The sequence below is a fragment of the Lissotriton vulgaris genome, chromosome 2_2 (genome assembly GCF_964263255.1).
Source record: "Lissotriton vulgaris chromosome 2_2, aLisVul1.2, whole genome shotgun sequence".
NCBI lineage: Eukaryota > Metazoa > Chordata > Amphibia > Caudata > Salamandridae > Lissotriton > Lissotriton vulgaris.
The window spans coordinates 111,886,155-111,909,658 of NC_141688.1; the positions used below are offsets into that span (position 1 = coordinate 111,886,155).

General features: G+C 45.3%; 1 protein-coding gene across 1 annotated transcript in view; it reads right to left on the reverse strand.

Annotated features, from left to right (window-relative positions):
* The window catches only part of TBC1D2B (TBC1 domain family member 2B), a 259,910-nt gene that overhangs the window by 86,698 nt on the left and 149,708 nt on the right, over positions 1 to 23,504 (reverse strand). Inside the window, exons 7-9 of the mRNA XM_086959405.1 lie at positions 22,573 to 22,683; positions 9,531 to 9,715; positions 6,995 to 7,489 (exon numbers count right to left, since the gene is read on the reverse strand). Coding sequence (XP_086815531.1) covers positions 6,995 to 7,489; positions 9,531 to 9,715; positions 22,573 to 22,683 — 791 coding nt within the window. The remainder of the gene's footprint in view (positions 1 to 6,994; positions 7,490 to 9,530; positions 9,716 to 22,572; positions 22,684 to 23,504) is intronic.

Below are 23,504 nucleotides of genomic sequence, written 5' to 3' on the forward strand. Positions count from 1 at the left end.
GGCCGAACGGCAAGACTCTGAACTGAAAATGGCTCTTGGCTACTGTGAAGCGTAGGAACCTTCTGTGCGCTGGGTGAATCGGGACATGGAAGTACGCATCCTCCAGATCGAGTGTGGCCATATAATCCCCCGGGCTGACCATCTTTAACACATCCTGTAGGGATACCATCCTGAAGGATAAGGAGATGAGATAGGCATTTAGCTCCCTGAGGTCCAGGATGGGACGCCATTTCTCCTGCGTTTTTCTCACTAGGAAGAACCTGGAGTAGAAGCCCTGGCCCCGTTGATTGGAGGGGACCGGTTCTATCGCTCCTTTGCGGAGCATCTGTTGTGTCTCTAGCCGTAGGAGATGGAGATGCCTTGATGGTATGGCTGATGGGGGTGTGGGTGGAGGGACTTCCATAAACTCTAAAGTATGTCCTTGTTTGATAATGTTGAGCACCCAACGGTCCGATGTAATTTGGGACCAATTCAGAAGGAATTTTGACACCCTGCCTCCAACTGATGATCTCTTGGAGGAGGGAGCAGTAGGCAGAGCCAGGAGGCCGCTATTGGCGTTTGGACGAGTCCCGTCCACGGGCAGCTTGCTTGCCCTTGTTGTAAGGGCGTGAATAACCAGAGGACTGGCCCTGTCTTTGTTGGTAGGACTGGCGGTTTGGCTGGTATCCAGAGCTGGTGGAAGAATAGCGCTGTTGTTGATATGTGCCCCTGTAAGTGCCACCTCTGCCTCTTGTGCCTCTAAACGGAGTTTTGCGGTACTGGAGCGTTCCCAACGATCTAGCTGTTTCCGTGTCCTTCTTGATCTCCTGAAGTGTGTCGTCGATCAATTTGCCGAAGAGTGCCTCGCCGTCAAAAGGTAGATCAAGGACCTTATTCTGGATTTCTGGCCGAAACCAAGTCGCTTTTAGCCACCCCTGGCGTCTCAACACTGCCACTCCTGCCAAAGCTCTAAAGGACGTTGTAGCAATGTCCATGGCACAGTCTATGATCTCCATGGAGACCGCTTCACCTTCTTGCAAGGTCTTCTTGGCCTCCAGCCCTGATTCTGGAGGATGTTGATCCAAATAGGGAACTATATCGCACCACAACTGGCGATCATATCGTCCCAATATTGCCAAAGCATTGGCAGCGCGAACCAGAAGGCTAGCAATAGATGAAAATCTCTTGCCTGTGCTATCCAATCGCCGTCCATCCTTGTCAGGAGGGGCGTCAAGGGAGCAGAAGGGTTCCGTGACTTCCTTTGTGCTGCCTGTGAGATTACAGAGTCCGGCCTGGGATGACCTGTCAGGGCAGCCGGTCCATCCTCCGGCGCTTTATACTTTTTGTCAAGGCGCGGCAGCACAGGGATCACCGTTGCTGGGTTTTTCATGGTCTTTAAACCTTCCTCCCAAAGATGTTCCACAATCGGAATGGACCTCGTAGACTTGCGGTGTGTGTCTTTAAGTCGTACAAGAAACAGTCTGTGGTTTGCGCAGGCAAAACCAACTTAAATCGGCCGGCTGCACGTTCCATCAGTTGGTGAAAACTCCCGATGTCAGCAGGAGGAGAATCACCTAGGTCTTGGTGTGGCGAAGCTTGATCCGGGTGGATGTAATCATTGTATTCATCCCCATCCTGATCCGAGTCTGCATGATTATCGGATGTCGCATCCGTATCATTATCATGATCTCCATCTGGATCATCCGCTGGTTCAGACGTAGCCTGGGGCACTGGCCGCTGTGGATGAGGTGGAGTCTGTACTGGGCGTACAGGCTGGACAACAGAGTGGTCTTTAACTGGTGTTGATGGAGTAGACTTTCTCGGCGCTGGGCGCTCAGCCTTGAACTTATAGTCTTGCAACATTTTGTGCAGGTCATGTAGGAAGTACGTCGGGACTGAAACCATGTCTTGTGATTCATATTCCCCTTGGTGGTCTGTGTGCGGGTAGTAATTCCCACCTTGTTCATATGCCTCCTCTGAGTCAGTCTCTTGACTTTTAATGAGAAGCTGAGATGGGCTATTCGCATAATCAAAGCCATCCTGACCGTCACCTTCCGAGTCCTCCTGATCTAGCAACATCGTGGGAGGCAATGAGGTCACTCTCCTTGGGGACGTCATTTCAGGCGTGATCCTCGTGAGAGAAATTGTCACCCTTCTCTCTGCAGCCAGTATTGCGGTTGTTCCGTCGACGCCGGTGAAATCCTCGTCGACGAGATAGGAATAGAAGATGTCGTCGTCGACGCCACCGACGACGAGCCCGCCGTCGATGTCGATATCGTTGTCGTCGTCGAAGCACTCGTCGACGACATGACCGTCGTCGACGTCGTCGTCGCCGGTACTGCCGTAGTCGACACCGCCGTCGACGGTTTCTTCGTCGACGATGTCTTCGTCTTCGTCGACGATGTCGTCGGCATACTGCCCGTCGACGCCGTAGTCGTCGAGCTCTTCTTCGACGACGACGGAGCTTTAGTCGTCGACGCTCCCGTCAACGAGCCCATCGAGGGAGCTAATTGGATCTTGGGCTTCATTTTCGTCGTCGACGGAGCCACCGTCGACTAGGTCTTCGTCGTAGAGGACTTGGAACTCCTCTCTGAAGAGTGTGATGAGGGTCTCTTGAAGGCTGGGTCTGTCTTCTCACCCTTAGGAGGCGTAACCAGTTCTGCCTTGCCCGACCCACTGTGGTGGGGGGGAACCTCCTGAACCCCGGCCATCAGACTCCCTGGGGGTCTTCTTTGAAGCCTTAGAGGGGCGCCCAGTAGAGGAAGATGGGGAACCTCTACCCCTTTTCACTGACCTTCTAGAAGAAGCGCAGGACATCGATTCCTCCTCATCACTGGAAACTCCATGTTTCCTTTCCTTCTGCCTCTGCAACCATGTAAGAAGCCTTCCAGCACGATCTCTCAAGGTCTTGGTGGAGAGAGTGCGGCAAATTCGACAGTCCTCTGCCTTGTGATCAGGATACAGGCAGTAAATGCAATCCTTGTGTTTGTCTTCCACAAACAGCCTTTTCTTCCCACAGGTGGAACAGGGCTTAAAAAGGGCTTTTTTCTTCTCAACCTCAGACATTTCGATGAAGAAAGAGTTTTCCTGAAGAATTTGAAGAAAATTTGAAGAAATAACTTGTAGAAATGAGTTTTAAGAGTAGAAATAGAGCAGAGCTCAATGGAGACTCCCTAGCACACCGTGCGGTAGAAAATCTGAGGCTCTGAGGTTCCTTCAGGAAGGTTCTAAGGGTGAGGCTCTTCTGATTGGCTGACGCCTAGAGTTTGGTATCTTTTACAAAAAGAGGCTGATATGTTACAAAAGGGAATGAGGCCTAGGCCTTTCCTTTCTCTTTTGTACCTACTACTATGATATTTTTTATTACCGAGACTCCCAGTCCGACGACGGGGAATGATACAAAGCATGGGAATCTATGAAAGTTCCAATACTGGGGCAACCAGGGCATCTATCATGCAACATGGGACAGTGGTTCCTGTGGCCTTTGTATTAAATGCTTGATAAATAAAACGCCCAATATGCTTGTCTATCTTTTCTCTAGACATGCCTGTAATTTGGAATTTGCTTAATAACTTCACAGAAAAAATCAACACAAAGTCCCAACTGTTTGGACATTATAATACAGCTTTTGGATTAATAATTGAGTGGTATGGTTTCCTTATTGGATATTTGATGGATGGTTCGTCTGGTGTTGACGGGAAGCCATTCTAAGATCTTATGGCGCATGCTAAGAGTTAAGAAGCAGGCGGAAGAAACTGCGTTGATCTGATTTGTCTTGGGTGGAGGAGGCATGTACAATCTTCCTCAAACGACCGCTGCCGTTTGAACGACTGAGCAGTAGATTCAAATGTGCGGGTGAAAATCCGGCCCATGTGGCAATGTATCATCAAATGTTTCTGTTGGGCATCGATCTCCTCTTGAAGTTTATGGAGAATCGGCTCTATGGTCCCGGGCACTGGCTAGTCATGCTCATCAGTGTAGAGGGTCTCGGCTCCAATGTCAAAGTTGACGGCTCAAACGGTCGGTTGGTTCAGAGGTTGATGCAGGCGGAGGCAAAGCAGTCGGCTTTAATGGTTGATTCGGCCGCAGCCGAGAACTGTGCCTGAAGGTGGTGGTTGGTGCAGACCATAGGCTGAAGGCAGCGACTGCCAGGCACCAGAGTGGCTGGCCGACACTTGGGAAGGGACTGCTCAGTTTGCGAGTGATGTTGAGGAGGGAGGAGTCCTGTGAAAGATCGTCCATCTCCAGATCGATGCGACGTCGGGGGAGAAAGCCTCCTCATTTATGGCCGATGATTGTGGATGGTGTTACCCCATGGTGTTCTCTGAGCCAGAGATGTCCGGGATGTCATCTCTGCTACTATGTGACATCTCAAGACGTTGAGCCAGATGGTCTGGTGAAAGACACAAATTACAGACCTGATGGAGATCGGTCAGAGGGTATTTTGCATTGCAGCGAGGACAGTAGCAAAATGGTGTCCGTTCCAGTACTGTGAATACATGGTGGGGGTGGGGGGTGGAGGGAGGGGTTGGTGGGGGGAGAGTAGGGACACAGAAGTTGGCCCGAAGGTTGAAGGCGCACGTGGGGCTAAAATCAACAGAGCTGCCTGGTTGAGCAAGAATCGTCAACCCGAGATGAAGAGAAAAGTGAAACACGATTGAAAACAATACCAACAGAGGGAAGGGACTTGTGTAAACCGAACAGAGGACCACAATGGTGTTGAACCAGAGAACATGTCCGAAACTGACAGCGGACAGTAAACAGTCGAACCATGGAGTTGATGACCATGCACATTAACAACAGGAGGAGGAGTCAGTCACTCGTAACTCAAAAAACGTCTTCGCAGAAATATAACTTGCACACATCCAGGCCCAACATTAGACGGCAGGAGTATGCACTGGGTAGAATGAACAAGCAGCACTATGTGATACGCAAGAGAAGCACTGTGGGGTGTGTGTGACTACAGGGGTTTTTTGAGCCCTTCCTCCACGGGGCCCAGATAACACACATTTAGGGCACCAAAGACCTAGGAATTGTCAGGGATGACAAAGGTCAGCCCTGATTTATAGTGGCACTAACAAGAGTGTATGCCTCAAAATGATCCTGAGTCCCGTCCTGACGAGTGCCAAGGACTCTTTTGTGCCAAGAGGCAGAAACATGTTGACAGTTTGAGTGGTGATAGGGTATTGGTTCCCCTAGGCTCCACACTGGTTTTTAAAACCAAGTGATATCTCACTGAACTTAAGATGTAGTTTGATGTAGCACATTGGTTTTTAGCTTGTTCACATCACGGGTACAAGAGTTTGGAAGAAGTGCCTCCTTTAATGTAAAGTGCAGGTCCGCTCTTCATTAAACGGGGGTTTTAAAGAGAGAGGGGACTCTTGCGGTGAAAGATGACACCTGGTTGTGTGCGAGGATATTCTGTCACATTTTTAGTGTGTCCAAAGATAGGCTTTGGTTGGACAATCACTTACAAAAAGAACAGGAAAACAATTTCTGGGTGGCTTTTCTTGCGTTTAACAGCAGTATGCACAGCATATGATGTTATTGACTCTCAAGGGCGGGCATAAATGGTATGTTTAATGGAATTCTGATTTCGCACCTAGATGAGTTTAATCCAAATGTGATTTTCTCCTAAATGTGATACCACAATCCAGTCTACTTTGCATTAGGGGGATTTTGCACCTAAATACAATTTTGCAGATAAATGTGATTTGTGCTCCTAATATTTTTTCACCCCCATGCTAACAGTGCATCAAGGGTGCTTTTGAGTCATAATGTGACATCAACCAAAAAGTGAGGTCATTCTGATGCAGTTGAGGTCTACATCAATGAAGAAAATAAACTTTTGATTGAACTGGAAACAATCTGAAGAAGCTGGAAAAGTGACTACTGTGGCCACAGGACGGATGAACAGACAGAATTGAATGTGTTGTATACAAGAATTTTGGTTTTCCCACCTTTTTGCTTGAGGCACCTTTATTGCATCCAAGTTAAAACCTTGTTAAGATAAGTTTTACCTCTTTCTTTAGAAGATTTGATATTGTTTTCAACAGAAATATCAATCTGGGTGTCATCAGCTTAGGATATTAATGTGAGGCCAATGGACTAAACATTTTTCACTCTGCCTTTTTATCACTGATGTAGGCCTCTTTTGGAGTCCTCTTTCTAGGCTACTTATCTTTTTGGATTCCTTCTGAATTCCATTTGTCATTTCAAGTACTCTCTGGATTCCCTGTTGACCGTGAGACTTGAATTACAAGCCTTTGGTGTGGACTGCCTTCCCGCAACCACAACATCCTGTGTGCAGTGATCATTGCAATACTCCTAGTTGGAGGGTTTTTATGCCTCAGGCTTTTTCCTCCAACCTGGTAGTTTTTTTGGGCAAGACACTCTCTAGTTTAGCGAAATCATTACTGGCGGTTAAAGTGGCTACCAAAAGCAATTGTTCTGTCTGCATAACAAAGAACTTCAAGTTCAGTGAGTGACTGATGACAAGTGACATGTGTCATAAATTACTCGCATGTTTCAACTAAACGTAAAAAGAAGCCCAGAAAAATAAAAAATAATCTGCATTATACAGGACATACATCTGTAGTGGAGCAACCATTTTACAGCTCCCGATAAAATATCTATATATTAGCATGGCCCTTAAATGCACACAAGTGCAGGGAAATAGTAACTGAAGATCTTTCAATGAATAACTGTACAAGGCGGAAATAGACTATGAATGTACGAGTTACGTACAACACTACAGCACATAATTCATTGTTTCCCTTCTCATAACACAAGTTCCAAGTAACTTCTTCACCTTTCTTCCCAGCAAACAGTTAATGAATCCCCACTCATATTTAAAACCTGTTTTAACTTAGGATTGGAGAAGCAATCCATTTTTGATAAAGTTGGACAAGATATACAAGGATGTAATCTGGAATTGTAAAACCAATTATTGTCTACATTGTGAGTAGATAAAATTATATATCTAAATGTCTATTTTTGAAAACAGATTTTATACCTGTTCAGCCCTTGGCAATATCCTATATCAGGGTTCCGCCATGAAAACGCCAGCAAAACATTCCGCAGCTTTTGAATTCCTTCAGAAGTGGGGGAAGAGTAATGCTTGTTATTGGGTAATGTTCGCATGAGATCCAGTTCAATTTGCTTTGACGCAGGATTTTGTTTCTCCAAGGCATTCTTCAGCAGAGACTGGAAGTAGCCAGGGGGTGTGATGTCTTTCATCTTTTTAATGTGCGAGTTGACGCACCAAGCCCACATTTTGGAGCGATGTGCATGTGGAATTCCATAACGAATAAGATTTTTCAGTTCTGGAGAACGCACCATTTCTTTGTTCACAATATTTGCAAAATAGTTCTCCCATTTCACCCCAGTTGAGATGTCCTGATTTTCAGTAAGAGAGAGATTTTTTAAATCCAAGGCGCGCACCTTTGCAAATAACCGCTCTTCCTCATCATCCTCTGGCACAGTCTGAAATCCGTAAATGTCATATTCACTGTGTGATAAAACAAATACAAGTTTATTTTAAACTAGAGTACAAAAGGCCAACAAATTTAAAACACCTACATTAGGGGTATAACATTGCATAAAAAAATGAAACACAACACACTGTAAAGAACTCCCACAAGAGGACAGGCCAACTATTAGTCAACCCCAAGGATTCAACCACTCTGTGCATGAGGCTGGTGCCCTATGCCTCTCCCTTGCCAGGCACTGAAATAAATACACTCTCAACTAACCCATTACCCTGAAAGCCTCAATCAGTGGACTGCTCTAATAGTTCTACATCCCCTCTTTCAATAAGTCGGTAGCAACATAACTAATCTCAGCAAACAGATCAAACTCTAAAATCCCATTCACCTGCAAACTGACCGAGCTCCTACTTGCAGACATTGACTTGATGTGTGTCTTCGGAACCACTAGCAGTCGTGTTTAAACTTTGATTCAACACAGACCAAAATAATCTGCCCATGGGTAACTTTTGTTGCATGGTGGCTCTGGGCTGCACATAAATAACATTGTATTTGTTGGACTGCTGCAGCATAGGATAATCAGGAATAGAGACCACACTTTGACATTAATTAGTGGCACTTATCTGCATGACCGTAATTATTCCTCACAGCTCAACAGCCTGCAGCACCTGGATCACTGCAAACCAGTTGTGTTCCTAATAATGGAATATTACACTATATATTATCCCAATAATTATAGAGAGCAACAAGACTTGCCACTGGACTCACAGGCCATGACATTTAATAAAGTTACTTGCCCTACAATGTTTTTGCTAAACTTTGTCTTCTTCACGTAGGAGTAAAATATGTACATTTTATTACATGTTCAAACATTTTTAATTTGCCAAACTTACTCCATACTTAATTCCATCATGTAAGGAACAGTGCTGGGGCAGAGACAGATGTCCTGCGGTTGCTTTGGACATTACTGACTGTCCTCAACTCTATTAACCTTCCAGATGCACACTCACATAGGAATGATTCTGCCCCAAACCAGCAGCCTTTTCAGAGGTGATCCTGTTAAAAGACTGTACATTTTACTATTAATCTTTTTGTGATTGACTTGACATGTTACTGAACCTGAACCAACCCTGCCAGCCTCTCACTGATAAATGTCATGTGGTTGACCTTACTCTGCCTGACTGCCTTTAGGTATGTAACTGGCCATTTGGTAGACCGGTTAGCCTTTCAAGAGTAATGCTGACACTCGATTGACTCCACTCTAACTCTGCCCTTCTTTTAGAGAGGATAATGACGCATGAATATAAAGCTAACTGGTTGCCCCAAGGCATGTATTACTCCTTTGGCCAGTCCAGGCACTGGGCATAACAGCACAAAAAAAAAGGTTAGTAAGAAAGTAGAAAATCTGTAAACCAAGTATAATAATCTGAACCCAACATTAGATTACAGCAGAGTGCTCAGCTCATGATCACAGGCAGTAAAGTATCAACCAGATATCTTTCAGGTGAGGTGAGTTTGTAAATGTTGTCACATTCACGTATCCCGGGTGTCTCTTTAATTTAACCTTGATAGCGAGTACAAGTGAGAAGCTAAATACACATGCTCACAGGAACTTTGACTTCACAAGCTAATGTGCCTTTGAGTTCACACTCTAATGTGCAAATATCATGTAAATTGTGCTGGAGTTCCATAATCCATAGCTTCATCCACACTTGCAGTTTCTACAGTATACAGTGAAACGTCTATGTTACTGGATAGCATAACATCACCATTTGAATAAAAATAAATACATTCAAATAATAGAAATTCATAACTTAACTTTCCTGACTCCACCATAACATTTGGCAATTAACTAATTTGTATTTGAGGTTATTACTATCTGCTCTGAGCTGCAGAAAAGGGATGTACACTGGCTTTACAACATAAGGCAAACCCCCCACTTGCAAATAGAATGAATATCTACCTCAGGAGGTATTTTTCATTTTAAATACACAGAATCTACAACTTCAAGAAATAGAAAAAGAAATATACACTTGACATGCTTTGCAATTGCACATTTTATACCTGACTGTGTGAGGTTTAAAATAGGATTGCTCTGATGTTTCCACTTTTAAAGCATCTTCCAATAATTGGGAAATTACATCATGAGAAGGGCTCTGCCTCTCGGAGCACACAGGAGATTTCACTTCTTGCAGAAGGACCAAATACTTACTTTCTATTTGACATAACTTTGCTTCAAGGCTGCAATACTAAAAGAACACAATGTGAGACACTTTATATCTAACATAACTTTTAACAATCAATCAAATATACTATATGTTTAGGATTCGGGAGCAGCACAGTGAGGACAATGAATAATTGGGTTAGTGAAGTGGCTTTAAAATAGGAAAGCAGGTTTAACACTCATCTGCACACTCATCGTTCAGGATACAGCTCTAGAAACAATGTCATATGAGGAAGCAAGCAACGTATGACATGCCAGCAAGCTCGGACTTCACCCTCTCACAAATGCAACTTAAACGGCTACTAGCTAAGCAACTGAACCCATGTCACCCCTCAAACTGGCTTGCAAAGTTGCCATTCTAGTCACTGTAACATGCGCCAGAAGTACAAGTACACTTCAAGCTCTGTGCCATCTATTTGCAGAAGGATTCCTTCCATTCCCTTGGTTCCAAGTCTGAGTTAGGCTTAATATTGCATTCTACGATTATGAATATTAGAAAGAATCCCATGATAGAGAAAGAATAGTTAATTTAAAGACTAGTCCTCCATCATGATCCCAGTTAACCGTCATGGGTTTTCTCAAACTGGATAATTTCTTTAAAGGAAGCAGAGTAACTGTTGCCTCCTACAAGCACATTTACTTGTTAGCATTACTTTCTATTTGAAAATAAACCGTATGTTCTGTGATCACACACATGCAAAAAGAAACTCCACAGGGATAATTCTATGATGGACAATGCAGAGTTATTACAGTAAGCTAGAATTGAAGGAAATCTCAAAATCCATTAACTCAGTATTTGTTACCGGTTAGCAGAGAAGTGCTTTCTTTATATTTTATGATAACCTTTTTCTTCCATCTACCATTCCAAAATGCTGTTCACTAAAAATCTATAAAATATGAGACTTTTCTTTGCTTTACAAGTCTTCTCTCTTGAATAAGCTGTGGTGTGCTTATTTAGTAACCATCAAACAATTGCTTTATCAGATCTCCAGGAGCCGTACATTAATTACATTGGCTAAAGAATAAAATATTTAAGTAATTCAGTATATATATATATATATATATATATATATATATATATATATATATATATATATATATATATATATATATATATTCAAAACAAAGAACAGGGTCCTGCTGGGATTCTTCTCCCGGGCCAGGTGGCGCATATAGATCGGCGGACCACAGAAGCCGATTAACATTCAATCCAGGGATTGCTTCAAAGCAACAAAATGCGCACTCAGGAATCCAAAGTTAGCATAGAAGGTTTATTTTCAGGTCACACACGTTTCGACACGAATGTGCCTTGATCACACGTGTGATCAAGGCACATTCGTGTCGAAACGCGTAGCGTGTGACCTGAAAATAAACTTTCTATGCTAACTTTGGATTCCTGAGTGCGCATTTTGTTGCTTTGAAGCAATCCCTGGATTGAATATATATATATATATATATATATATATATATATATATATATATATATATATATATATATATATATTCTCTGTTTTTTTCAGTGAATTTCTAAGTTTTTAAAAAAATTCTATTTCCTAACTATAACATCCCTGTACCCTTTGTTTTTTCAAGTAAATTTCTATGGTTTTTAACTATTAGTCGTGTTTGGAGAGTGGTGGAGAAAGGGGCAGGCATCTGACCAGCTCTCAGGAATCCTGCTCTGTTGTAGTTACTGGATAATACAGGAGAGCTTCTGGGCCCCCCAAGAACACTCAGTATTCAAGAGGACCTCGTACCCTAACCAGCAGTGCGCAAGTAGACATATTTGCAGAGTGGTGGAGAAAGGGGATCGTGGCCTCCGAAGACCTCTCCGCAATCGCATTGTGTGGGTCTTACTGGAGGTAAGAGGAGATGTAGTTAGCCCCAAAGGAAACCACCAGAGCCGAGGGGACTTCATCCTCAAACTAGTAGTGCGGCAGAGGCGCATTTTCAAAGTTGTGTAGAAAGGGGGCATGGCCTCCAAGAACCTCTCCGCAATCCAGCTGTGTGGGACTTACTGGAGGGTACAGGAGGGGTAGTTGGCCCCCAATGACGTCCTTAGAGGCCAACTACCCTTCCTGCTACCTCCAGTAAGCGATCTCACTGACCAGGTCATGAGTGATGTAATATGTGAGGTCATTACAGATAGTTCTAATTAAGACCAACTTTTCCCATTAAAGAAGCATTTAAAAAAATTAGTTGGCTGACAAACGGTTTGGGGAGATTTGTCATGCGGGGGCCAAGAATAAGGGGGGGGGAGAAATCGCAAAATGGTTTTTCCCCAAACTGCAGATCCGGAGGGAAAACCAAAGCCCTGACTGCCTGGCTGCAATCTGAAAGGAAAGTTGAGGCCGCCATTTTGTTTGTGGCTTGGCTCGTGGGAGGGAAAAATAAAAATAAGAGTCAAAAGACATAAGGGGTCCTTCATAGGACCCATGCCCCAAACTTTACTCTGCCATGAATAGAGGATTATAACTATCACTGCTGAATTTCTATGGTTTTGTGTGGATAAAACATCAACCTAACTATAACATACCTGTATGCCTTTTTTTTGTTCAGTGAAATGGAAATAATAATAATGATATACATATAGATATATATTATATTTCATATAATATATACCAAGGCCCTATGCAGGCTGAAACGCGTTGTTGGGCTAAAACAATAAAAATTTGCACCATCTACCGTCTTCGTGCAGAAACAAAAGTGTGGCAGGAGGACGATTTTATATGTAGGATCTTCTAGTTAGGATGGTGTTGCCACAGGAAATGAAATGCTTATATATGGCACAGTTTGACAAATCGCCACAAAACTTTCCAAAAAAGCTGGGGCAGAGAAAAAGGGAAGCCCCAAAACATGTCTTCCCCATTAATTTTTACAGGAAATATACACACAGCAACAGCCCAAACCAATGAATGGATTTATACTAAATTTAGCAGAAAGCTAGATCTTGATCCAGAACGACAGTTTTTTGTTCTGTGGTGTAAATCCGTTCAGTAGTTCTAGAGCAATTATTGCTCAAAGCTCTCTATATCACGGAGTCACAAAGGCTTCGCAGACCCAAGAGATCTCATGCGGAGATCAGATTGGCTGCCACCATATCAACCAGATAGTGGTGGCAGCCATCTTAAGACTCGCGGCACAGTTCAGAGTCTTAAACAAAAAAGAAATAAAATAAAAAACTAATATTAAAAAAAAAAAAGAAGACATAAGAGGGTTTAGATGCCCTGATCCCTTAGGTCTGGTGATGGAGTTCCAGAGGGACCCGCCTGGGTCCAAAAACGTTTTCCCTTTTAATTTTGTAAATTTGCAGCAAAATGTATTTAAAATTGAAGAAAAAGCAGCAGTGCAGACTTCCACTGCTATTTAAAATCCCCTCCCCCGCCCGAGTCAGAGGCCAGGGGGGAGGTGGGGGAGGGGGTTGGAGAGGTGGAGGGGCGAAGGTAGGTATTTGTTTTGCAAAAGGAGGGAATGTGACCCCAGGGAGCCCAATCCCAGGTGTTGGCAGCCTGCGGGGGAATATACCTCTTTTTAACGCATTCTTTTTCCCCGCAGCGGCTCACAATGCGGTTGTTACAATAACCGTGTTGTGACCACGCATACCATTAACCCGCAAGTCGTAACAGCGACTTGCGGAGGAGGGGTACAGGCGGCGCTGGATGTTGGAATAGTATAATTTACTATTCCATCTCCAGTATGTGCAACAGTAGGGAAGGTGTTGGATTTTGAATCCAACACCTTCTGCTCCCTCCGCAAGTCGTCGTTCCTACTTGTGGAGTACTGGTATGTGTTGTAATTCCCTGCGGGGAAAAGAATTCATGGTAAACGAGTTTTACCCCTGCGGGGATTTGGCTGCAGGCTAGGACCTGCGGCTAACCTCGCAGCATGGTGCTGGCTGACTGTGGGGGTTTTTGATGCAGTGTCTGGCCACAGGCCTTTGGCAATGTGCGATGGTGAGTTTTTGTATATGGCAACAAAATATTACTTTACATTAACAAAAAACGTACAAATTTACTAATTCATTAACTATAACTTGTTCTTTCGTCATGCACTGTTAATTACCCCACATATTGCATCACTCATGACATCTTGATGACACCATTGATAATATCATTCCAACATTTTTAAGTGAGTAACTTTTTCATGTGATAGAGACTTCTAGCTGTAGATTCCTTACTTTTGAATAGATATCCAAGCAATACTTCCTTGGAAGGCGGTATGCAAACAGAGTCAGACCAAGAAGTCCCGGAGGACCGAAAGGGGCAAAGTATCCGTTAGAACAGACCTGACTGCTGAGGCACCAATGTTTTGTAAATATGTGCATGGATGCCCATGTAGCAGCTTGACAGATATCCAGGAAAGGCACTGCGAAAGCTAATGCAGTGGTCGCAGAGAGCCCACGTGTCCTCAGGGGGTTGCTTTTTTTGCAGTGCGTAGCAGATTTTAATGCAGAGCACAATCCATCTGGAGATGGTCTGTTTCGTCATGGTTTTCCTTTCGTTCTTTCTTTCTTTTGGTGAACCCAACGAGTGTTGATCGTCCACCCAGTGTTCTTCAGTGTGATCGATAAAGAATGACAATGGTCTTTTTGGGTCCAGGCGTTGGAGTCTCTCCTTCTCCTTGGAAGGGTGGGGCGAAGCAAAGAAGGTCAGCAGTGTGATACTCAACCAGCTGAACAATTTGGAGCACCCATTTGTTCAAGGTTATGTACTGCCATTGGGGAAGGTGCTACTTGATCCTGCGGCTGACCGGTTGCTGTCATGGTGAGAGGGCATATTAAAGGGGTTTGGAGGCTGCAGCTGCTGAGGTTGGCTGACTGGGCAGATGTTTAGTCTTGGGTCACACAAAGCTAGTGGGAAACAAGACCGCGGCCACAAAAGTACTGGGGAGCCTGTTGCCGCACCGCCGCTCTTCTGGCTCCACTGCAGGCAGGCACAGGCTCCCAGTCTGCACTGCTGCCAATCCAGACGCTGCTCTCACAGCATGGCAGCAGCATCAGGATTGGCCTGAGCACCCTCGATTTGTGATCCCAGGTAGACTGGGAGCCTGTGCCTGCTGCCTCCATCCAGAGAATGCAGCTCGGGCTGGAGACCGCTTCAGTGTGCATGACGCTTTGGCCAGCCTATGATGGCTGGCCAAGCCATCCTGCGCACTGAAGGCAGTACCCACCACTCCCCTCTCAGTGCCTATCATCCCGTGGCACTGCCCCGAGAGTAAAAGGTAAAGGAAGAATAAAACTATAATGAACAGTTTATATTTGAATTTTTTCATGTTTCGCAGCTGCTGCTGCCGCCATTGAGGGTGGTGGGGAGCACTTCTCTGCTATAGCAGAGGAGCTGCTGCCATACCGGAGGAGCCGTCGCTGGTCAGTAGGAATCTAGTTGGGGAACCTGCTGAACACGTGGGGTCTGAAGGGGCCACAAAAGGTTCAGCAAACTCAAATAGGTGCATGACCTCAAAATTCTTTCAGCTGGGTGAGCCTCTCTGGCTCCCAGAAATTCTAGGTGGCGGAGAGTGAACCCAGACTCACGCTTAGCAGCTGACCTTTGGGAGTGGATCCTAGATTTGTGGCTTCATTCCCATGCCTCACCTGAAGACTTGAACCCACGCTGTGAAGTCGAATTTTTATTTCTTGTGGGACTTACCAGAAGATGACTTGGAATGAGACAATGACAGATGGGAATCACTCTGAGAGCAGGTTTGGGACCTTTCCCTCAATTGGGTCCTGAAGCAGTGCGAGGTTCTTCAGAGTAGGGCCACCAGGAGCCTCAGGGCACACTCTCAGACCGCCTTAGCATTTATCACTCGAAAGTCAGGCCACTGCTTGGCGCCGTGGGCCAGCTCCAGGCATCATAGGCAAACCAGATGGGGTCTGTCACAGATATCTGCATGTGACTGGATCTACAGGGTTTAAACCACACAGGTTTTTTAGGGGGGAATCCTTACAGCACACTGGAAACTAAGCTTAAAAGTATTTTGGTAAAAGGTTGAAAAATTAGCCAAAATAAACGGACTGAGGAAGCCCTCTACAAATCTGCACGGATGGTGCGGAAAGAAAAGAACTGATGTCAGCACGCTGGGGTAGCACCAATATAGACACCACACACATCACTTCTGGGGTGGACTACTCCGATGTGGAGTCGATTGCTATTGGGCATTTCGACAAGGAACAGCGTGGCTCACCAACTGCGCTCTCTTCATTGGCTCCCCGTGGTGAACAGGGTCAAGTTTAAATCTCTGGTTCTGGCCCATTGTGCTCTAAACGGGTGTGGCCCCATCTTCAGAGGCGTTTCTCTTTCTATGTTCCTTCACAAGCTCTTCGATCCATGTCCCTTCGCTTTGTCCGGGTTCTGTGCAGTGGCGGTTCGTCCATTGGGGGCGTTGGGGCGTTGCCCCACTACCCATGGACGACCGTCACTGTCACTGACACACTGCGCATTCAAAATGTAAAATTATGAGCGCAGCCCGATAATGATTTGAGGTCTCCGGTTTGAGTCACGTCATCATTGTGATCGCGGAACTGGTGTGGGGGGCGGGCCTGCGGCAGTAAGTGGCAGGCTGGCAGTGTGTGACTCTGATAGCAGCAGCAGTGTGCGCATTTAGGACAAGTCATGAAAATGACTTGCCCACGCATGCGCACACACGCAGTAGCCCCTTCCCCCCTCCTCCTCCCCTAGCCGTCACACAGGCAGAGACACGGGGGAGCCGGGTCTCTCTACGGGCAATATTAGCCCTGCTCTTTTGCCAATCCTGGCGCAGTGGCAATGTTATGCTGCGCCAGGATTGGCTGAGTTAGTTACCGCGCACGAGGATGGTGGTGCTGGTGGCTCGAGTGAGTCATGCGACGGTGTTCCGGTAAAGAAGAGACTGGACGAGACTTCAGTTCACGACGAAAGTAAGTAAGTATTTAAATTCTTCCTGACAAACAGAAAGGGAGCAGAGTGGAGGATTGGCTCAGGTCGGGGCTGGACAGACTGGAGGGAGGTCATAACTTCTGTGCTCCCGGCACGTCATGAGTGCTCGTTGCTGAGAGAGACGAACGGTGAGTGTCATTTACTTAATGCAGCCGCTTCTCTTGAAAGTGCTGGCCACTAATCTGATGGTGTGTGCCTTTGCACATGCCCCTGTATGACATTTCACTGGTAGAGTCTAGCAGCGCAGGGCCGGATTGCAAACCGACTGCAACCCTGGGACAAATGCTCAAAGCAGCCCCCCCCCCTCTCTCTTTCTATCCGTCCTTTGTCTCGCTCATCTCATCTCTGACGCTCTCTCCTCTCAATGGAATATAGAATAAGAGAACTGCACGGTTTGCACAGAACTGCTTGACCGTATTTTCCTCCATTCGATTTCGGGAATGCTCGCTGGAAATAGCTTTCCTTTATGGAAGGCTCAAGGCTGATAGCATTTTTTGCGCAGCAGTGTTTGCACGTGGCTGGAATGTGGATGGAAGTCTTCACCAGTGACCCAACACCCCCTCTCTGATTTGAAAAAATATGTGGATTGTTTCCATCCACCTGTTTGTGAAAGAGTGCGGCAAAAGGAGAGTTGGTCCACATTTCGGTGTTTTCAATAGTGCAGCGCACAAGCAGGCGATTCTACAGAGCACGAGCAGGGCACCTGCGCTCACGTTGTTCTCTTGCAAGCACAGTTCGCAGAAAGGCCAATATGGTACTTGTGGCCGGGTGAGGGGTATAATTACAAAGCAGATATCAAGGCGAACCTCCAGGACAAGTTCACCCCCATTGTGCACTGCATTATAATAGTTCCCTTAATTTGTTTTAATGCAGTTCACTGTTGTCGCTCGCCTCTGTCTCGAGCATGTGTCTTCTTTGACAGATGTACATACCTGACAGCCATCTGTTTAATAGTTTGTGCTGAAGGAAAAAACGTCAGAATTACGTGGAAGCTAAATTAGAAACAGCCACAGCCTAGGGCATAAAACTAGGCCGGCAGGGCCGGTATGTCAGTGAACCTCGGGTGGGACGTTTCCTGTCATCCCCAAGCAGTGGAGCATTTAGTTTGGCCCTTTCACTTTCAGTTTCCCCGTCCTCGGTGAGGTGTGGGGGGGGGGGGGGGGGGGGGGGGGGGTGTTGGAGGCACACAGAATTTGCAGTGGCACTGTGTCCTTAATCCACTACCTTTCTACAGTGTGCCCTTCACTCACTGCCTTGTGCTCCTTTAACTGGTGCCCCCAGCTGTCATCTCCTTGCTGTTCCAGCCAGTGCACAGTTCTTAGTCACGAGCCCTTAAAATCAGTGTCCATGATCTCTATGCACTGTGCCCTTGGAATGAGTGTGTACAGATAACTGAACCAGTGCCTGGCTCTGCCAAGTGGTCCGTTTTAAAGCGCTGTGATGTCAGCATGTTATAAGCTTGTACAAGTATACGGAAAGTGGCAGTAATGTTGTTTTCTGTCGACACAGAGCGGAGAAAGATGAGGCGGATGGGCTAACTACTTTAATTACCGCCTGTCTGATCAACTGGTGGTTGAGGGGGGGGGGGGTGGGGGGGGGGGGGGCGGACTGCCGGTCTTAACCAGAAATAGACGGGATATTGCAATGCAATTTACTAGGGGCAGATACAGACGGGGTAGTTGCTGTGTATGATCAGGCACCTGACATAGAGGAGGACACAACTGCTGCGTACCAAGGACAGAGGTAGATGCTAATGTGTACCCGATGCTAGGCAGTGAGGAGGGCAACTTCCTTCTCCCAGGCACTGGGCACAGAGAGGGGTTACTGTGTACCAAGCACCCGGCACAGAGGGGAGAATGGCCCAAGTACTTTGGCACCTCCAAGGGTAGGAAGCACTATATAAATGCTGCTACAAGACGATACACTTTCGCAATTGCTATATTAACCTTCTGACTTTCACAAATATGCTTGAAAATCCACGATTTGCCCTATCTTTTTTCAAAATTTACTTGGGTGGGGGTGCTCCCCAAATCCCCACCTTGTGACAGTCAGGCTTCTTCGTTGTTCTCACTCGCCACAAACTTTTACGCCCTACCACTATCAAATGTCACCAGCCGCCACTGGTTCTGTGGTTCATGTTTCAGAGGCTAGGGGGCAGTTCTTTTGTGGTGAAGACTAGTGTTGCCTGGAACACCCTCCCCCTTGCCTTGAAGGGCTATCCAGGACCCAGCTGTGTTCAAAAGGAAACTTAAGACCCATCTCTTTGCTTGATATTTCAGCACCCCTTTGGCATCGCGCGGGACACTCACGAGTATCCGCACACGCTATAAATGGATATAACATAACATTGACGCCACCTACTGATGCACAGAGGTACTGCTCAAGATTTTCAGGATCCTGTCTGATGCCTAGAGAGTATTCGAAGGTAAAGAATCTGAGGCTAGAAGTATTGAATAGATTTTCATGTTGAGGACTAGCCACCTTGAAATAGTTTTTTTCGGCACTGCCTTACTCTTCTTTGTGTCTGCAAACCCCAGAAAGAGCTGATGGTCCTTGGTATGACTGATGTAAACGCTCAAGGGTCTTTTGGTGTGAAGGGGTTGTTCTTCCTCTTTCGAGAGATAAGGGGGAACAAAGAATGCCAGAAGAGGGATAGATATTCTGACATGCAAAGACATCACAACCTTGGGCGAGAATGCTGCCCTAATTTGAAGCACCAGTTTTTCCACAAAAAAAAGGGCAGCATATGGTTGCTGAACGACAGCACCTGCAACTCGTGTGACGAGTATTGGAGTTTAAGCAGATAGTTACAACCCCCCAGATGAATTTGTTAACTAAATTAATTAATTCACGCAGACCATGTGCAAAGACAAAAATATACAACAACATACAAAACTATATTATTTATTAAAATACAGCAAGAAACTCTACATCAATGTTAAGCACACAATTGTTTTAAAAAAAAGACAGAAGATTACATAAAAACTCAAAAACGTGTATGTATTTGAACTCTTTCTTTTAGCTAATTGTGCGCTACTGATTTTTTAAAAATATAATTTAGAAGATGTAAGGCAAGAGTTGAGTCTTTAATATTCGTAGAATAGTCACAAGGGTTCAAACTGATTCACAACACCTTCCTTAGGACACAAAATGTGTAACTTCCACAGAAATCAACATGTAGGATTACAGTATAACTTGGATACAACATATTACACAACATATAGAACAACATGTATATCCCAGTTCACATGCAAATAGCATCCCAGGAGGCAATTCATGTCTGAACAGAAGACCATGCTGGCTACCAAATGCAGCCTTGCGTTTGATTCCCTCTAAGGAGGTGTAGTAATGAATGAGTTTGGGTGGACTATGCTTGTAGACTCCTTGAGTACTAGGCTTGGAGACGTAGGATGTTGAAGGAGGAAGCACGGGTCTTCAGTATGAGGAATGTGAGGCCTGGCCACTTCTTGGTTAACTGGCGTGTAAGGTCCAGGCCTGGACCTTGTGCTTATTACAGCGTCTGTAAGGGCATACATTGGATGGGAGGATGGGTTCAGAGGAAGTCTGATCCAGCTGCAAGACGTCCATGAGGACACTGGTCTTTACCTCAACAGATGGGAGCTCGTAGTTCAAAACTGCTGCAGCTCTATTTATCAAGGCGGCAAATGAAGCAGATTCCTCTGTGGGGAGACCAGGGGGGGAGTTAAAACCAGAGTCTGGTGAGGTATCCAAGCCACTGGCATCTTAGAAGATTCAAAAATATATTTTCCTCTATGTTAAACTGGGATGTGTCATCCTACTCATCTCAATAATAATGTTCTGAATCAGACAGGAAGGAAACTTGTCTAGGTAAACACATAATCCATTCAAGTCTGAATGGGGATGAATCAGTTGTGCCAAGGATGAAGTGGAAGGGACATCGGTTGAGGTCGCGGTGGACTCCCTTCTGAGTTGTGAAGGACAATCGGTCCTTCATTTATTGTCCATGAAAGCCTCAACGTGCTGGGAAACTGAGCATCCCAGTGCCGGTTTAAAGTAGGTCTGGGTGTCGGACCTGGAGTCAGGGAGAAACACATAACTGGGTCAAGGGGGACAGATTGAGTCAAAGAAAATACATCAGCAGTAATCCGACAGGAGGTCTCCTCGCATCCTTGTGCCCTTGAGGCACGCCAGTGGGAGTGGCCTTGAACTCTTATGGTATCACAAATGGGTCTAGGAAATTGGGCTAGATCAGGGCGAGTTGGGGGGGCAGAGGGGGGAATAGCAGAGGCTCTTCTCCATGATAGGGGACTATGACAAAAATCAGGAAGAACCCTGACATCCATGAGACTTCTCCGGTCAAGAGTAGCAAGCTGAAGGAGAATCACGCTTCAACATCCTATTTTTGGGGGGATTTTGATTTCAAAGGGGAAGAGGACCTCTAGAGAAGAGCCAACTTAAAGTACCATCGGCCCTAATGCACCTTCAGCAATCTTTAGAGATGTACCGCTTGGTCTCATAATCCCTCATAGCCTTCGGGTTCATCCTGGCGCAGTCCACATACAAATTAGTCAGGCGACGAATACAGGTTTGAGAGACATACCTGGTGGGGATCGGTCACAGACATCTGACTGTGACAGTCCCTGCAGGGTTTAAATCCTGTAGTTTGTGGTGGAAACATAATCCCTTCCACACTGTAAAAGTTTGGAAAGAATCATGTTAAGAGACAAAAAAAAAAAAAGGAAGAAGCTAGTTCTGGATCCACACCCAAAGGCACGGAAAGAAAGGAGCCGTTGTCAGCGCGCAGTGGGGTGGTAGTTATATGCGGCTTTAGCATCATTTGAAGGGCAGGACTAAGCAGACTCTGAGCTGCACAATACCACCTATAAAAGCATGGGGGAATTGCTGGAAAAAGAAATCTTTGGATTCAGTCTGCCACCAGTGGGTACTGACAAGGTGAGAAATCTACGGCTAGATGGTTAGAAGTATCAATCGAGTATTAATCTGTCATGGACAAACAACTGCTCTGATCGAAGGGGGCAATTTAAATAGAAAGAGCATTCTATTTTTGCTCATGAGGAAGAAAGTTACACAATTTATGTTCCCCAAGAGATTTAGTACATAGAATTGTTATTACCTCTAGTATCCAATCATCCTGCCCACCAGAGTGCAGTTTACCCGTCAGCTGGTTTTGCCAGCTTGCGTCAAACTTAAATTCATCTGTAAACGCATCAAAAACAGGGATGGTGTGGGGAGTTCTTTCACTCTCTGTATCAGATTATTTAAACCAGATGTCTTTTTAGAGTGGGAATTCTGTTCAACAAAGTTTATGAGGCAGACACTAAAGTTAATTCGGAGACTGCACCGCAGAATCGAAAAATCAGCTTAAGTCCTTCTTCTGTATTGTTAGACCGCTATTTGCATGCACTTTGGGCCAAAAGGAAAGTTACAGTTCTGCCTTTTTGTAGAAGGGTTTAAGTTCATACAGTTGTACAGTTCACTCAAGAAATTAAAAAAAACAGTGCATCTTGTACATGTGAAGTCTGCCAGCTAAGGCACACATTTTAAGACTCCATGTCAACGTCTGATGGGCGAAGACAAATTGATCTCAGGACCAGGGAGACTATTTTATGTGATTTTTCTATCTAATTTTCGTTCATCAACTATAGAACTAAATGTGAACTACCATGCTTCACAGAACAAACATGTTAGTGTGCTTGCTTTACTAATATTTCGAAGATTACAGACTAGATAAACTAATGTCAATAGGTTTATGGCAGCACGTTTAGCAGCAGGGACACTTCCTGTGCTCTCTGAGGGAATTGACAGAATGGCGAGGTCAAAAATTCAAACGACCTGTATGGATAATACAAATACGTGAATTTCATACATATTACCAATTTTATACAAAAATGTCTTAAGAAAGCCTTCAAAAAATGTAATGAGGGCATTCACCAGAAGCAGACAACCACTTTGAAAATGGCATACAGACCTTAGTTTGGATTTCTCGTTCTCTTTTTTCTGCATTTTTACGTAGAGCAGAGAGTTCCAGTATCTCTTTGTTTAGAAACTTATTCTGGGTCTTGTACCCCTGAAGACTGTCCTATGGATGGCAAAAGAATTTCCATGAAATTACAATGAGGGAACTGTTTCATAACAAAGTCAATACAAAAGAGTAAACCAATCTCCCTTTCTGGGGCCAGTAGGATCCTTCATGCTCTGAACAAATCCAAATCCTAAAAAATAGAACATCAAGGTCAGAAATAATTTTAAAAAGTGTATGTTAGCTTAATAGAGACACCCAAAAAAGTAATATATAACTTTGAGAGCACAATAAAGCACTAACCAAGTCTTTGTTACCTGAATCCTACACACGAAATACCTTACTGGTGTGGAATTTTAGTTTACGAGCTGAACATCATCTGCGCCAGCTTGTCACCCACGTACAACGTACACGACAGCCATTTTAGGTATCATGGTGTCCCTGTCCACGATCGATCGCCAGCGCGCTCCTCTGACCCTGCAAGCATCCTTCGCGCACCCTGGCTCCCCCTCCCTCCCTCACATGAGCATAACCCTTCTCCTCCTGCATGACCCTGTCCTTTGGAGTCACGCTCGCGCCTGACCAACACCCCCTCTCCTTCCATGAATACCCCTCTGTTGATAAACCATCCCTCCGCGCTTGAATTGTCCACGCGGCATGACTACCACTTTTTTGATGACCCCTTCCCCCGAGTCCGACTGTCCACACAGGTCCGAGGCCATCGCCTAAGCCGGGAGATATCATTTACTGCCCCTTATTGTATGGAGTCACTCCTCTTCAAAGGACACACTATTGATCATGGCCTCCCCACCCCATGGGATACGATCAGGCGCACACATCCTAAGAATCGGCGGAACACTCAGCCGCGTGATAACCCCCTC